At 37.1% G+C, this 15,217-nt stretch overlaps 1 protein-coding gene across 1 annotated transcript; it reads right to left on the minus strand.

Moving 5' to 3' along the window:
• Positions 1-1,007: 1,007 nt before the first annotated feature.
• acot11b (acyl-CoA thioesterase 11b) lies at positions 1,008-15,052 on the minus strand. The gene is made up of 16 exons (XM_037674752.1): positions 14,887-15,052; positions 14,125-14,335; positions 12,225-12,294; positions 11,913-11,973; positions 11,717-11,818; positions 11,489-11,624; positions 11,256-11,409; positions 8,336-8,455; positions 8,098-8,236; positions 7,953-8,008; positions 7,329-7,395; positions 7,158-7,241; positions 5,984-6,117; positions 5,583-5,714; positions 1,627-1,753; positions 1,008-1,537 (listed from the first exon to the last, which is right to left on the minus strand). Exons 2-16 carry the CDS (start codon positions 14,315-14,317, stop codon positions 1,394-1,396), a joined length of 1,719 nt encoding a protein of 572 aa, XP_037530680.1. The 5' UTR covers positions 14,318-14,335; positions 14,887-15,052; the 3' UTR covers positions 1,008-1,393.
• Positions 15,053-15,217: the final 165 nt, after the last annotated feature.

Genomic DNA, 15,217 nt, shown 5'->3' on the forward strand with positions numbered 1-15,217 from the left:
ACACAAAGTCAACAATGAAAAAAAACGTTGAGGATGAGAAGAACCGATTCAACTTAGCTAAAAAATAATAATAAATAAAAATAAAAAAAATACTAAAGCATGCAACAATAAGGGTAACATGTAAAATAAATATAATATTTACAAGATCCAAGAGAAATATAGACAAACAAGGTGCAGGATGAATTCATATGAAAAAGTATTTAACAGGAAGAAGGATCCTGATATACCAGAAAAGTAACACTCTCCTGCAGAAGAAATCTGATCAACGTTAACAAATTACCGTTTTTATATTCATATTTTTAATGGTCTACATTTTGATGCCAAATATAAAGTAAGCAGATTCGAGGCAGCAGTGAGATAATGAAGACCTGCAGACAAATCAAAAAGTTTCTTTTAGGGTTGTTTTTGCTGGTTGATCTACACATTTATCTTGGGATATTTTGAACCGACTTATTTTCTGAAACTTCTTTCATTTAGTATTCAGAATGTATTGATTACAACATTTTTTATAAGCAGGTGGATTCACTCTCTTGTTGCATTTTAGTAAACAGTTTTAGTATAAAGCTATTTTTTATTAACTACAAGACCTGAAAAAAACGGACTGAGCAAGTAATCAAACCACACTTTGCTAATGAAAAATGTCTCAGTGTTCACCATTTTCCTCAAGACTCCTTTATGTGCAACTGAGCACTAACGTCACAAGATAAGTGGAAGAAAACTGTCAGGCTTTTATCCCCCATCATGAAAATGTTTAAGCAATAATAAGTGTTTGGTAAAGGTGCAAGACTGAACAAAAACAACAGCTGACATGAACATAATCCAAAAAACACCTGTTTATTCTTTAAAATATATCATTACAGTCTGTCATGTTGTGTAAAAATACTATAAAATCAGTTTGAGCTCTGCAAAGCTCTGCACATTTATCTTTAAAAAAAGGGGACTTTTATACACCACATGTACATGTAGACTTCCTATTATTGAATTTAACATGCAATAAAACTGATCAAGGTAATGGTGCAAAATAAAATTTATGGCAAAAAGTTTGCAACACCTCCTCTTAAGGCAGCTTGAAAATCTCACACTGGCACAGCTGACCAACTGATGGCTGTCAAAATTAAAACAAGTCATGCTGCAGATTTAAATAATTACTTCTCTGTCAATCAGAATTAAATAGAAATGTTTCTTTAATGTATTAGCTGTAATAAAGAGGCAGAGACATTTACTTGTGCGCATTTGCTTCAACTTAATTTTTCTGCAAAAAATAAAAACCTAACTCTTGCTCATCTCAGATAGACACTGAAATGTGACTTATTGTAGAAACCAGGACCTCCTCCACAGCGATGACGAAACTGACAGGATGTTCCTGATGTGACTTTCCTTCTTGCAGAGGGATCTACAGAACACCGAGGCTGTCCTTGTTGGCCTCCAGGAACTGGCTGCAAGCAGAGAACGTGATGTAAAAGCTGGAGGAGAGGCCAGCCACGTCTGTGGAGATGTAGGGGAGGACACCTGGTGTGGCCTGGTTGTAGTAGGTGATCTGAATCAAAAAGAAAAAAATAAGATGTTTAACTTTAGTTTTTGTGTTTGAGGCTCAGCGGAACATGCAGCACACGTCGTTTGGCTAACCTTAGTGACGGTGCTGGACTCCTCCAAGAGTGTGAAGCCTGCACAGAGCACCTCTCCCCTGGTGTAGTCCTCTGTGGACGGGTGAGTGGGCAAAGTGACGGAGCGCAAAGCGATCAGATATGGGTCCCTAAGAGAGACAAAAAAACAACAAGAACATAAAGTTTATGAACCTGCAGCAACCTTTTCCAAGACAGAAAATAATATGAATAAAATTTAAATAAAACAATGACTTTTAGAAAACATAATTCCTGCATTTCATTAAAAACCTCTCAAAATGTAACTAAAAAAAAACCAACAGTTTGGACAATAAATTAAATGCAAACAACATGTTTAAAAATATTAAAACTGAACTTTGATTTGAATCAGACCACTCAGTTCAATTCAGTTCAGTTTAATATAGCGGCCGAGTCACAACAGAAGTCGTCTCAGAGCACTGAACAGAAAGATTCATATATAAAATAATAATTTAATATTATTTATCTGAGGAGCGGACTGCTTTGAATTTAACTCCATCACAGACTCTCATCCTGAGCAAGCATGAAGGCGACAGTAGAAAGGAAAAACTCCCTCATGAGGAAGAAACCTTTAGCAAAACCAGGCTCAGGACAAGTGCTCATCTGCTTCAACCGGCTGTGTTTGAGAGGAATAGATACACAATGGCAGTTCGAGAACCACGTATTAAGATAGAAATAGTATCAAATGAAAATGATTCAATTTTAGCAAATCATTTAAGGAGATGAGGTCAATTTGTCCTCTTGTAGTCCAAGTCTATAGTAGCATTAGAAGCTGACCCTAACTATAGGATTTATCAAAAAGGAAAGTCTTCAGCCCAGTCTTAAAACTGGACAATGTGTCAGCCTCACGGACAGAAACTGGAAGTTGGTTCCACAAGAGAGGAGCCTGATAACTGAAAGATCTTCCTCCCATTCTGCTTTTGGAAACTCTAGGAACCACAAGTAAACCTGCAGTCTGAGAGCGAAGTGCTCTGTTAGAAAAATATGGAACAATAAGATCTGTAATACAAGATGGAGCTAGGTTGTTGAGGGCTTTGTAGGTTAGAAGTAAGATTTTGAATTCAATTCTGGATTTGACAAGGAGCCAATGGAGAGAAGCTAAAACTGGAGGGATATGATCTCTCCCACTAACTCCAGTTAAGACTGGCAGCAGCATTTTGGATCAGCTGAAGACTTTTTAAAGATGTATTTGGACACCACTGCAATAGTCCAGTCTAGACATGATAAATGCATGAACCAGTTTTACCAGTACTGTCAGAATTTAGGAATTTATGCAGTTGTGAAATTGCCATGGTTTTATTTAATAATCAACTGTTATATAAAATATTATCTGATAAACACTTTTGTAGTGTCCCTTCACTTTTTTTTTCTTGTAGTGTGCAAATATTTGTAGCAGGTGACAGAAATGAATCAAATCTACAAATTAGAAAATATTTCAGTATTAATTTAGCAGAGTAGTCAACACACATTTATTTAAAAATTGCTATAATCTTGTAAAGTGTTCTGGATCAATGTTTCTTCTGGCTTTTGAAAGTCTTACAAATATATTCTTTGGATTTTATTTTATTTTATTCAGTCTGGCACTTTCAGAAGAATGTCTTGTTTGTTTGTTGAGCCACTTAACTATTGGAACCACTCAGGCATAAAACTGATTCAAAACTATAAAAAAGGAGTGAGTCACATTTAAACACAACTCACAACTTATCAACAAAAAAAAAAACACAAAAAAAAACATTGTTTTTAAATGGAAAGCATTTTGTTACCAGCAGTCTGTCACAAAAGCATACAGTACTTTATCATTTATGAAACAATGAAAAAAACACTACAGATAACAGCTTCACACATCACAGCAACTTAGCACCAGCAAAGTGATTCCCAAAGAGCCATCAGCTGAAAGCTTGACATTTGGTAGATAATCAGCTGAAGGATGATGCACCTCTCTGATCCTGTTTCAGGTCTGGATTTCTTTAAGTTCATAAAGTCATGACTTTTAGAGAATGTTCATTTATTTTGGCTATATGAGTAGAAAAAGTTTAGTTAAAAAAAATGTAGTAGAAAAAGAGCTAGCTGAGTTAAATAAAAGTGGTTTGATTATAATAAGCTATCTTTAAATGAAAAAAAAAAAAACTAAATTGATGGTATTTTCTGGTAATTTACTTCTTGAGGAAGCTGAAGTCCTTCAACGTTTGCAGCAAGATGCTGCATATCTTCTATAAGTCTGTTGTAGAGAGCGCCATCTCCTCTGCCATCATCTGCTGGGGTAGCAGCACCAGAGCAAGTGACTTAAAAAAGATCAACAAGCTCATAAAGAAGGCTGGCTCAGTTCTGGGGACTCCTCTAGAACCTTTGGAGATGATTGTTCAAAGAAGGATTCTTCATAAAATGAAGAACATTATAGACAACCCTCAGCATCCTCTTCATCAGACTGTCCTACAACAACAGAGTGTCTTCAGTCAGAGGCTTCTTCAAATCCGTTGTAGGACAGAGCGCTACAAGAGATCCTTCCTGGCCACAGCCATCAGCATCTATAACAACTCTTTAATGAAACCAGGATGATGAATTACCACAACATATAATTTCCCTCTGGGATTAATAAAGTAATTTTGAATTGAACTGAATTGAATTGAATTAATCAGATTTACAATAATGTAAAGTTACATATAAATGTAGTTGAAATCGACAGGGGAGACAAAATTTGTAGGCATCATTCTGGACAACAAACTTAGTTGGAAGCCTCATATTGAATATATTAGAAATAAAATTGCAAAAACTATTGGAATATTGTTTAAAATAAAAAATTTAATAAATGTAAAAAGCTTGCATATTATATATTCTTCCTTGGTTATGGCCTACTTGTCATATTGCTCAGAAATATGGAGAAATGCAAATAAAACAACTATTGACATATTAGTAAAGTTACAAATAAAGCAATTAAACTTATTAATAAAGAGGGATAATGTTAACCAACTAATACACTTTTTATTCAAAGTAATACTTTAAAATGTAATGACACTGTATATATAAAAATACTGGAATAAATGTATAAAGCACTGAATAAAAGTCTCCCTTCTGGAATTCAGAAATGATTTAAGTTAACAGAGAGTAAATATGATCGACGGGGTCTGTTAATATTTGAACAAGTTAAAGAGAAAAATAAAGTAAAATCCAGATGCAGTTCAGTTATCGGCGTGAAACTGTGGAATGAATTGAATGATGATCTCAAATTATGTGCTTTTTGGTGAGCTTTAAAAGAGCCTTAAAATGTAAAATTCTAAAAGCTGCTATATAGATGTATATATGTATTGTGTAACCATGTGTGTAATATGTAATGTGAGTATGTGTATGTATAAACATGCCTATTTAAATACAAAAGTCTGCATGTGTACTTACTGTATGTATATGGACAGTAGATATCTGTCATTATCTAGACTACTGAGTCTATGAACAGGGTAGGCAAGTATAAGCCTTGGCTTCAGTTTATTCCTTTTTTGGTAAATTATTGATTTGTAAAAAAAGTATTTTATATTGTTTTCCTGTTGTGTAATGTTTTTAATTTACCGAAATAAAGCTGAATTGAGTTTAAATGTTTAGTTCTGACACTTCTCGTTCTGTCCTCTATATTCCACTATCCTCATTTTTAAAATACACAGCACAGTACGCTGTCATGTACAAGAACTGGCACAAAATGAGTGAAAAAACAGCTACAGGAAGGTCTGGCTACTTTAATGTAAAATATATATTTAAAAAAAATTAGACGTGACTTAAAAGCTTAACACAGCCCAAGTCTAATTCAGGGTTGAAATATTTGTAAACCTGTTGCATTCAGTGTTTTTATTTACAGTAAAATTAAACGTTAAAATGGATACAAACAAAACAACTGCATGAAAGATGTTTAAATGGATTTTGAAAGCAGAAAAGGTGTAACGTGTGATAGTGAAGCACCTGGAATCACAAGGTTTCCTTTTAGATGCCAACAAGATGAAATCTTTCCCTTTGCCCCCTTTACTGACAGAAGGAGTAACAACACGATAAAGGGTGTCGTCCTCATCCGCCTGGTTGATCACCTCGCACTCCCTGCGGAGGAAACACGACAAGAGAAATAAATATAGTTTAAAGCTTTGAGATTTCTCAGGGTTTGATGCTGCTGTCACAAAAATAATCAAGTTACAGCTCAGTTCCCTTTTATTTTTTGTATAAAACCAGTAATTTGAATAACCTACGTTTCATTTGGATGCTACCATAGAATAAGTGTGTGGAGAAAACTGAGCTTGCTGCCGTCACACTCAATGAACAACAAACTGAGTCACATGAAGCCAGACTCTAAACCCGTCTACGGTACTGACTCATAATGCCGGTCCCACTCTTTCCTCCTCCTCAGGTCTGACAGGAGGAGGAACGCCTGCTCTGCTGGGACACTGATGTGCATCTCCACCTTGATGCAAAGCATGTGGTTTTCCTCCAGTATGTACAGCCTGACCTGTGAATGCAACACCACAGTTCACAAACAAGTCAGGCTATTGTAAGAACTGACACTTTAACTAGAGGCGACACAAATGATTAGAAATATTCTACCTTTTAGAAAAAGCGTTATGTCTTGTAATGTCAGCTCCTCTTTTTATCTGAGCATTTTCCACTTAAAGGGATAGTTCAGATCTTTTAAAGTAGGGGTCTGTAGAAAAGTTTGAAACAATTAATACCTTACCTGTTGTAGATATCTCTTGAAATTACCTCAGTTTGGAGAAAAGTTTAATTAAACAGTAGAAACTTTGACGGGGACTGTCACATGGCAGCGATTTAAAATTTTCGATTTGACAGTGCTGTGTGTTGGGGTTTGCTCTCAGCTACCATCATACCAAATTTCAGCTCCATGTGGCAAAAAATCAATGACTTAATAGTATTTTTTTTATTTTAAGCTATGGTGGCCATCTTGGATTTTTTACTTGGATTCAGTATGTACTGAGAAACATTCTCAGCTATAATCGCATCAAATTTAAGCTGTATATGTGTAAAAATAGCTGAATTAAAGCCATTTAAATTTAGCTTTAACAGCCATCTTGAATGTTTTTAAATTCAGTATTTATGGGGCATTGCTCTCAGATACCACCACACCAAATGTCAGCTTAATCTCTCTAAAAATGGCTGATTTAAAGTTAGTGTCAATGAGAAAAATGGCGTCTTTGTTTGCAAATTGCATCACCATGGTATCTTGAAATGCCAATAAAAGCAATAGCACACATCTGTCCGCTATCCACTTTGGTCTTGACCACAATCGGATTAGCAGTTAGCTTGTCTGTCTGCTCAGATTTAAACTTTCTCCAAACTCATGCAGTTTAAAGCGCTATCTACAACAGGTAAGATATTTATTGTTCATAACCTTTCCACAGAACTACACTTATAAAGTTCTGAACTATCTATTTAAAGATGATGTTTATCAGAATGTGAAAAAAAAAAACACATCCAAACAGCTGTACTTACTTAAATAACTATATCCTGGATAATAATACAAACCACACTGACCTTGTTCTTCTCTGAAGTTAAGACCCAGTTGCTCCTGGTATCCAGTAGTTTCAGAGCTGAAACGTTGTTGTAGCTCAGGTACATCTAAAAAAAAAAAAAAAAAAAGTCCTGCCTAAACTCGTAAGTTTAAGCAGAATATGTGAACAGCTTTTATTTCATAGTGAACAATACCTGGTTACTTGGATCCCAGGGCACAGACAGGGGCACTTCGGTCTGCTTGCAGGAGAAGATATATTTTCTGTAAACGTTAAGGATGGCAATGATATTCTTCAGACACAAAACAAAAGCCCAATAACCAAACCGGTATAAACACTCTGACTCAAGCAGGAATGTCACATATTTGGTTAATAAATAAAGAATAAAGATTATACTGAAGGCAGGGTGTTTAACAGCTGAACAACGAGTTTATTATTCTGTACCCAAGATTATTTAGATGTGTTATGTTGTCCTGCCAAGGTCTTTATCGCTGCAAATGACTCTGAACAATAGATGGAGTCACACAAAGCCATAAAAACTAATGCACTGCTCAAACACATTGAATGGTTTACACTACCTTATTGATTATGTGATTGTTTTGTCATTTTCATACACTTTTTAGGTCTTATAGTTGTACATTTAGTGCTTTGTGTTTAAAATATCTATCTGTGCATATTGAACTGAAGAAAATATCTTGAAGAGGAAGTTTTTATTGTGGAAAGTCCAGCAATTACCTCATTTTATGTCTTTAAAATAATCACTGAGCCGAGCTTACAATGAAGCACAAACCCCTGATTATTTAATGAGAGTCATACTAACCTGTCGAGGCGGATTTTCCTCCTGGCGATAGCTTCTTGATAACGCCTTCTTCCATCCTGTAAGACATCACAAACGATGCACCTTTTATAACCCTTCCTGCAGTCTAATGCATCTGAGCGGCCGGAATGTGGCACGAATAACTTACAACAGGCTCAGGCCGTATCCGTGGCAATGTGCGGGGCTTCTTGTCACTATCCAGCACCTCAAAAGTCATAAAGGCACTGTTTATATGGCGCAGAGGTTCTCCACCCTGATAAGCCTCAGCACAAACTCCCACCTCCATGCTGGAAAACAATACAATTGTAAAAGTTGTAAAGACACACAAAGTCCATTGGAACATTACGGCCATTTACTGAAACTGGTTTGGTTGTGTGGACACCCACCTGTCTTTGAAGGCGTTATTAACAATAGACTTCAGAACCAGTTGGTCACCAACGTTGGACGGGCCACGGAAATGGAACATGTCGATGGTCCTCAGGGTCGGGTGAGCGTTACACAATCGACTTGATGAAAATACGTATATAAAAAAAAAAAAATGTTCTTATTCATTTTCAAGTTCTAATTGGAGATGCTGAGAAAATTTAAGAACATGGATATTTATGCAAGAAGTGTTAAACCAACAAAGATGATCACTTTGAGAAAAGGAGAAAACCAAAACTTTCATCAAGTCTGCTGAAGATCACGTGGACAGAAGGTTGTAGAGAAATGTTTTTGAGTATGAAAGAAGCATTATGTTTATCCATCCATCCATTTTCTTCCGCTTATCCAGGGTCGTGTCGCAGGGGTAGCAGCTTAAGTAGGGAAACGCAGACTTCCCTCTCCCCAGCCACTTGGTCCAGCTCCTCTGGGGGAATCTCCAGACGTTTCCAGGCCAGCTGAGAAACATAGTCCCTCCAGCGTGTCCTGGGTCTTCCCCTGGGTCTCTTCCCGGTGGGACGTGTCCGGAACACCTCACCAGGGAGGCGTCCAGGAGGCATCCTAACCAGATGCCTGAACTACCTCAACTGGCTCCTCTTGATGTGGAGAAGCAGCGGCTCTACTCTGAGTCCCTCCTGGATGATCGACCTTCTCACCCTATCTCTAAGGGACAGTCCAGACACCCTGCAGAGAAAACTCATTTTGGTTGCTTGTATCCGAGATCTCGTTCTTTCGGTCACAACCCAAAGCTCATGATCATAGATGAGAGTAGGAACGTAGATTAATCGGTAAATTGAGAGCTTCACCTTTTGACTCAGCTCTCTCTTCACCACGACAGACCTGTGCAGCACCTGCTTCACTGCAGACGCTGCACCTATCCGCCTATCGATCTCATGTTCCATTTTTCCCTCATTCGTGAACAAGATCCCAAGATACTTCAACTCCTCCACTTGGGGCAGGACCTCCTCCCTGACCCGGAGAGGGCACTCTACCCTTTTCTGGCTCAAGACCATGGCCTCGGATTTGGAGGAACTTTTATTATGTTTAGTCAAGCCATTTTAACAAAAATAAAAGCACAAATAAAATAATACTATTGAAAGAATATTAAAAAACACTACAAAATAAATATGTTTTGAACAATGCAAAACTCTGCACTCCAGCACGAAAACATTATTATATTTGTAGGTTTTGCATCACCTGGACCAGGCAGCTTGTCACCTTGATCAGAATAACAAATTGGGATTTATACTAATGACTTCTGAGGAAAATATCAAGATTTTTGGATTTATAGATACAACAGATGCAGCACAAAAAAGCAATCCTGAAAATAAAGTTTATGTTTTAATGACCAATCCAACTTTAATCTTAGATTAAAGTTGTTGAAGAACCAGTTACGATTGACCTATTTAGGATTATCCCAGATTAATAACTTTTAAAGCTGATAGGTAAATATGTACACTAGTTACTTAAAACATTTAAATGTGTTTTTTCTTTTCTGTATAAAGCAGAGACACTGGATGCCAAATGTAAAGTTTAGCATACTTTACCTCTCAGATATAAGTATTAACTAGAGAAATTGCATTTCCTGCGAAAATGCAGTGTGAATGTTTATTGCTTAAGAACTTGCCAAAAAAAAGCTGAAATTAACAAAAACAATACTAAAATGTAGCTGAAATGAAAGAACAAGCCTAAATTAGTGGAAGAAAGCAGAAAGAAAACATATTTGCTGAATTAGATTTAAATAATGGCAGAAATAAGCAAACAAATTAAGAAATTACCTAAAAATAAGCTCATATTACCTAAAAATTGCTGAAAAGTGCTGAAAAGGCAGACAGAAGCTAAAACTACCAGAAGGAAGTGGAGAGAACACAATTGTGCCCAATTAGGCTTAAAGAAGCAGAAACGAGCACAAAAAAGTAGATATTATATGAAAAAAGCAGAAATTTGCAAAAGACAGCTGAATAGCAGCTAAAAAAGCAGAGAAAAACTGAAATTACCGAAAGGAAGTGGAGAGAGCACATTTTTGCTGAATTAAGCTGAAAAAAGTTGAAATGAGTGCAAAAAATGTGGATTTAGCTGAAAATGCTGAAATTAGTATAAAAACAACTAAATAGTAGTTGAAATAGCAGAAAAAGCTGAAACTAGCAGAAATAAGCTGAAAGGAGCATAACAAACTGAAATTAGCAGAAAGAAGGTAGAAGCACAAACATATTGTAGTTAGCAAAAAAAAATCTAAAAGGATCAAAAAACAGCTGAAAAAAACCCCAGCTGAAAGTAGCTGAAAAAAGTTTACTGGTAAATTTGCACAAGGAAGCTGAAAGAAGCTGAAGCAGAACTAAATGTGAAAGGAGCTGTAAAAGGTTATAAACAGATATAAAGATTTGAAGGATGTAAAATGAGCTCAATTAATTTTCTATAAGAAAATGTGTCAGAAAAGGCTAAATATTTCAAAAAGCTAAAGTTGCACCAATACCAAAAGTCATAACAGGATTGTCCTGAAAAAGCTGAACATTTTGAGAGATGATTTGTTAAAATAGCACAAAAAATGTGGAATGAAAAAGATGCTGAAAAATGTACGTAAGAAAAATGGATCAAAATAAGAGTGAATGTTTCTTAAGCATTCACACAATAAATCAATATCCTCAATAAATAAATGAACAAGTATGGTGTGCCTTATTTTTTAGATTGGTTATTTTTGTTTACTTGTAGTACTTATCTGTAAAAAATGTGATTATGTTGTGGGTTTTTTTTGCAGAAGTGTAAAAAATACTCTACAAACTGTATCTAACATCTCTATACCTCTGGTCAAAAGATTCATTTTAAAGCTAGACTAATTATTATTTCAAGAAAACAATAAAAAAAAAAACAATAATGCTAAGTTCATACCTTGCTGCAATTGTAGCTACATTCTCCATCCAAGCCATGATCTGGCCTCCAAAAGTGCTGACCTGATGGTTGGCATGGGGTGGCAGCACCAGCTCCACGCTCTCCACTCGGGTCCGCTCAGCTGGAACAGCATGCTCGTACTTTTGACATTCTCCTGATGAAAGTGGCAGAACAAGCAGCTGTAATCCATCTGATTTTTAAGTGCCGCATTGTAGAAAGTGCACTGTTTGTACCCAGCTGAGCTGTGCTGCTGTTCAGCAGGTCGGTGATAATCTCAGCATGGATGAGCCTCATCCTCCGCCGCTCTGCTGCCAGGCTGTACTCCATCTGCTCCATCTGCGTGCGAGGAATAACCTGCTTGAGTTGTACCTGTGTTCAGAAACACAAAGCGAGGCGACATTGAATCAGCTTTAAAAAAAAAAAAGCTTGTGCGCTCACAGATAATTTTGTTGCCGTTTTACCTTCCCAGCTTCAGTTCGTCTGGAAACGAACGTGGCAAAGGCATGGCAAACCTTCCACTGCCTGTCGGCGTAAAGGTCTTCACAGGTCACAAGAATGCCCACCTGAAATTCAAATGAGCACCAAATTCACTTAGTTTTTTTTTAATTTTATTAATAATAATCGCTCTGCTAAAGCCACACAGAGACATTCATCAACCTCCATGCTCGACGTGAAGGCTCGGTTGACTTTCGCTATGATGCTGACAACGTTTCCAACCCTGCAGACAGACACACACTCTCATGATCAGCACAGAGCTGGGATTAAACTCCACAATATCCATCATTTTTAAACAGAACAGACTACACCTAATAATATAGACACTGTATTAAAAATTCATCTTTACTGATGACTTCTTTAACAAACAATAGACTTTTAAGAGTTTTATTTGCTTGTTATGAACAATACAATCTGTTCAATGAATACTCCTTTAAGGTTATTCCCTGTTAAATACGTTCATTAATACGTTACCCTATAGTGTGTTCAAAGTGGATGTCGTCTACTGATGCAGTGACACAGGAACAACCTGAATGTCTCTCAGCTGAAAGAAGGAGATGACACAAATCTGTAAAAAGAGTTTGTTGGGCAAAGCTTCCCATCTGAAATTAAGTGCAACCATGAAGTGCATATTAAAAAGTAATCAGTAAAGAATACTAATCTTGTTGACTTCCAAGTACTGGTATGTGACTGCAGCAGTCTCAAACATTTTTTGCATCATGGACCTGTTTTATACAAGACAACTTTCCCACAAAACAGTCGAGAAAACAAAAAGTTCTCTAGCAAAGTTTTTTTAATTTTATGTTTTCATTTTGTTGGGATTAACTTGTATGTTTGCTTGTCTGTGAAAAAGAACTGCAACTGAATAAACTGCAGGAAAGGTGCAAACGAAATAGGTCATTTTCAAAATAAAATACTCTGTAGACCAATTAATATAAAAAAAAACTTTTAGTGTAAACATTTTAAAGAAAAGCTTTTTTATATTCTGTGCGGCACAGTACTAATATCTTAGACAAGTATTGTCTTGATTTATTAAAACATTTAAATATAAAATGTGCCTGAAACTTATATGAGTCTTTGGAACAGCAGATTATATAACAGGACTGAACTTTACATCAGTGATGCTCATTGTTAGAAGGAAAAGCAAATTATTCAGGTATCCGGCTCGAAGGACCAAAATGTTGGATAAATAAATATCCTTTCATCATCTACTTACTTAAATAAGCCACTTTGAGGACACGAGAAGATTTTTAACCAGTATTTTACTTGCATGGATAGACGGTCATGAGAAGGCTTTCACAGATGTACAAAGTCACTTGCTTAGAGCCTCGTCAGTGCGAATCTGCAACGGGCAATGAGGCAGGAAGTGTTGTATAATACACACTTATCAAACAGAGGCGAGGTGAAGACGACCTCGGCTTTTCAGCTTACAGACTCGGAGAAGGCCTTCAGGCAGTTTCATCTATTTATTTTTTTTTTGTAAATCTTTGCAAGCATTTAAAATTTTTGCAATCTCTTTCACAGATTATCATTCCAGGTAACTCAGGTGATTAATTCAGGGAATTAAGTAGTCAAGTTTATTTGAGCAGCACATTTCATAAGCACAATATGCTCAGAAATAGAAATCAACACAAGATAAACCCTAAATTGTTGCCGCATCAAAATCCAAGATGGCTGCCACCATATATACAGTATGTTAACCTTGACCTGGACAACTTGAAAAATAAGCAACAACTTCCACTTTGGTGTGTGTGGCTGCAACTATAGGTGTAAAAAAGGTAACTCAAAATTGGGTTGACAAAACAAAATCAAAGATGAGCACCACTATGTGTGTCTTTGTGTGTGTGTGTGTGTGGGGGGGGGGGGGGGGGATAAACCAGCCATCCCTATAATTTAAGGAAAATATGGTTTCTAGTTTTTATATTGCTTAAAAGTATAGTTTCCTTAAATGATTGGGGTGGCCGAAGATTAATCTATAGAGGCCAAGGCCACCATTGGCCACCCCCTGGCTCCACCATTGTACATAGTCGCGGATAAAATAGCTCCCTCGACTCGCCAGGATCCCTGTTCAATGTCAGACTGGAAAAACACTCACCTCAAAAATTACAAACATTCATTATTCAAATCCCTCAGCGACAGGGGCATCAGTGTACTGCTTGTTGCATCTAGTATCTGTCATTTTGCATTTCCTTTCTGTCATTTTAAGCTTTTTAACAGTAGCTTTATCAGTGTGTTGCATTGAACAATTTGACTTAAACCTAATAAATCAGACTTTTCAAGGTAGTTTTCTTATAGTGAGCTTTTTAGGGAATTAAAATGTCTTCTTAAACATGTGATCTGTAACTGTGAGAGGATTTCTGAATAGTTTCCCCACCTGATAAACAGGCTGTAGAGTCCATCCACTTCAGCAGCTGTCCAACATTCAGCTCCCCACAGTGATTGGCATGGCAGGGCAGCACGATCTGACTCATCTGCACTTCAGTGGGGTTTCTGTACACATCCCCACAACCCCCCTGGGTCACCTGGGGGTCCAGAGTCAGGTCTGCAAGTTTGTCCTCGGGTGTCATGACTCACATCTATAAAGAATGGAAATGCAGAAAAAATAATTACTGTACTTTCAGTGTAGGGGATACTATGGTAATTCACAATAGTACTAGGGAAATAAAATATATGGTGATAAAAGAAATGTTAATAATTAAATGTAAGCAGATAAGGATAAATGAGTTAATATTCAAACATGGGTCAAACTCTCTAAGTTTGGGTTGTACTCATAATCAGACCTGAGGAAAGCACATAGGGTTTAAAATAATCCTCAAATAATCTGGATTTAATGAGAACGTGCTCAACGTTTCTTTTAGTACATCTGAAATGTTATGTAATTACAACCTTGTTCACTTCATGTAAATTTACACCCAAGCCTGTTTCACTTGCCAGCTTGCTGGGACAAGTCCTTTTTAGAAACAAACTATTTCCAGACCTGGGACAAGTTCTGCTCCTGCGGCTCGTCTGACTTTCAGAGATCAACAGAGGAAACACTCACCTGAACTTGATCAAACACCTAAACGTGTTTGAGAGTACTGACAGCAACAAACACATGGAGTGTAATTCAAGAAGGAGAAGACAAAATGGCTCTCACTCGACTTAAAGTTTCCGGTTGAACGTGAAGTCCTGTCGCAGCTGGAGGGCTTCGGTTTCAGCGCTTTCAAATCCCTCAGAGGGATAAACGACCCATGTGTGGAGCTGGTCCGACAACACAACAACAACACATCCAGTCCGCGAACTGGCTTCACTGGGGAGGTTCGTCCACTGGAGGGAGGAAGAGGCGGACACCCTCCTCCTCCTCCTGCAGCCGATACAACATGTCCAGCTTTTTAAGGTGGAACTGGAGTTACAGCTGTCATCATCTACACAGCATTTACCACCTAACTAATTCAAGAAGACAGAAGATAAACAAACAGGCACGACTA

Source organism: Nematolebias whitei, chromosome 3 (assembly GCF_014905685.2).
Source record: "Nematolebias whitei isolate Nwh7 chromosome 3, NemWhi1, whole genome shotgun sequence".
In the NCBI taxonomy this organism is placed as follows: domain Eukaryota; kingdom Metazoa; phylum Chordata; class Actinopteri; order Cyprinodontiformes; family Rivulidae; genus Nematolebias; species Nematolebias whitei.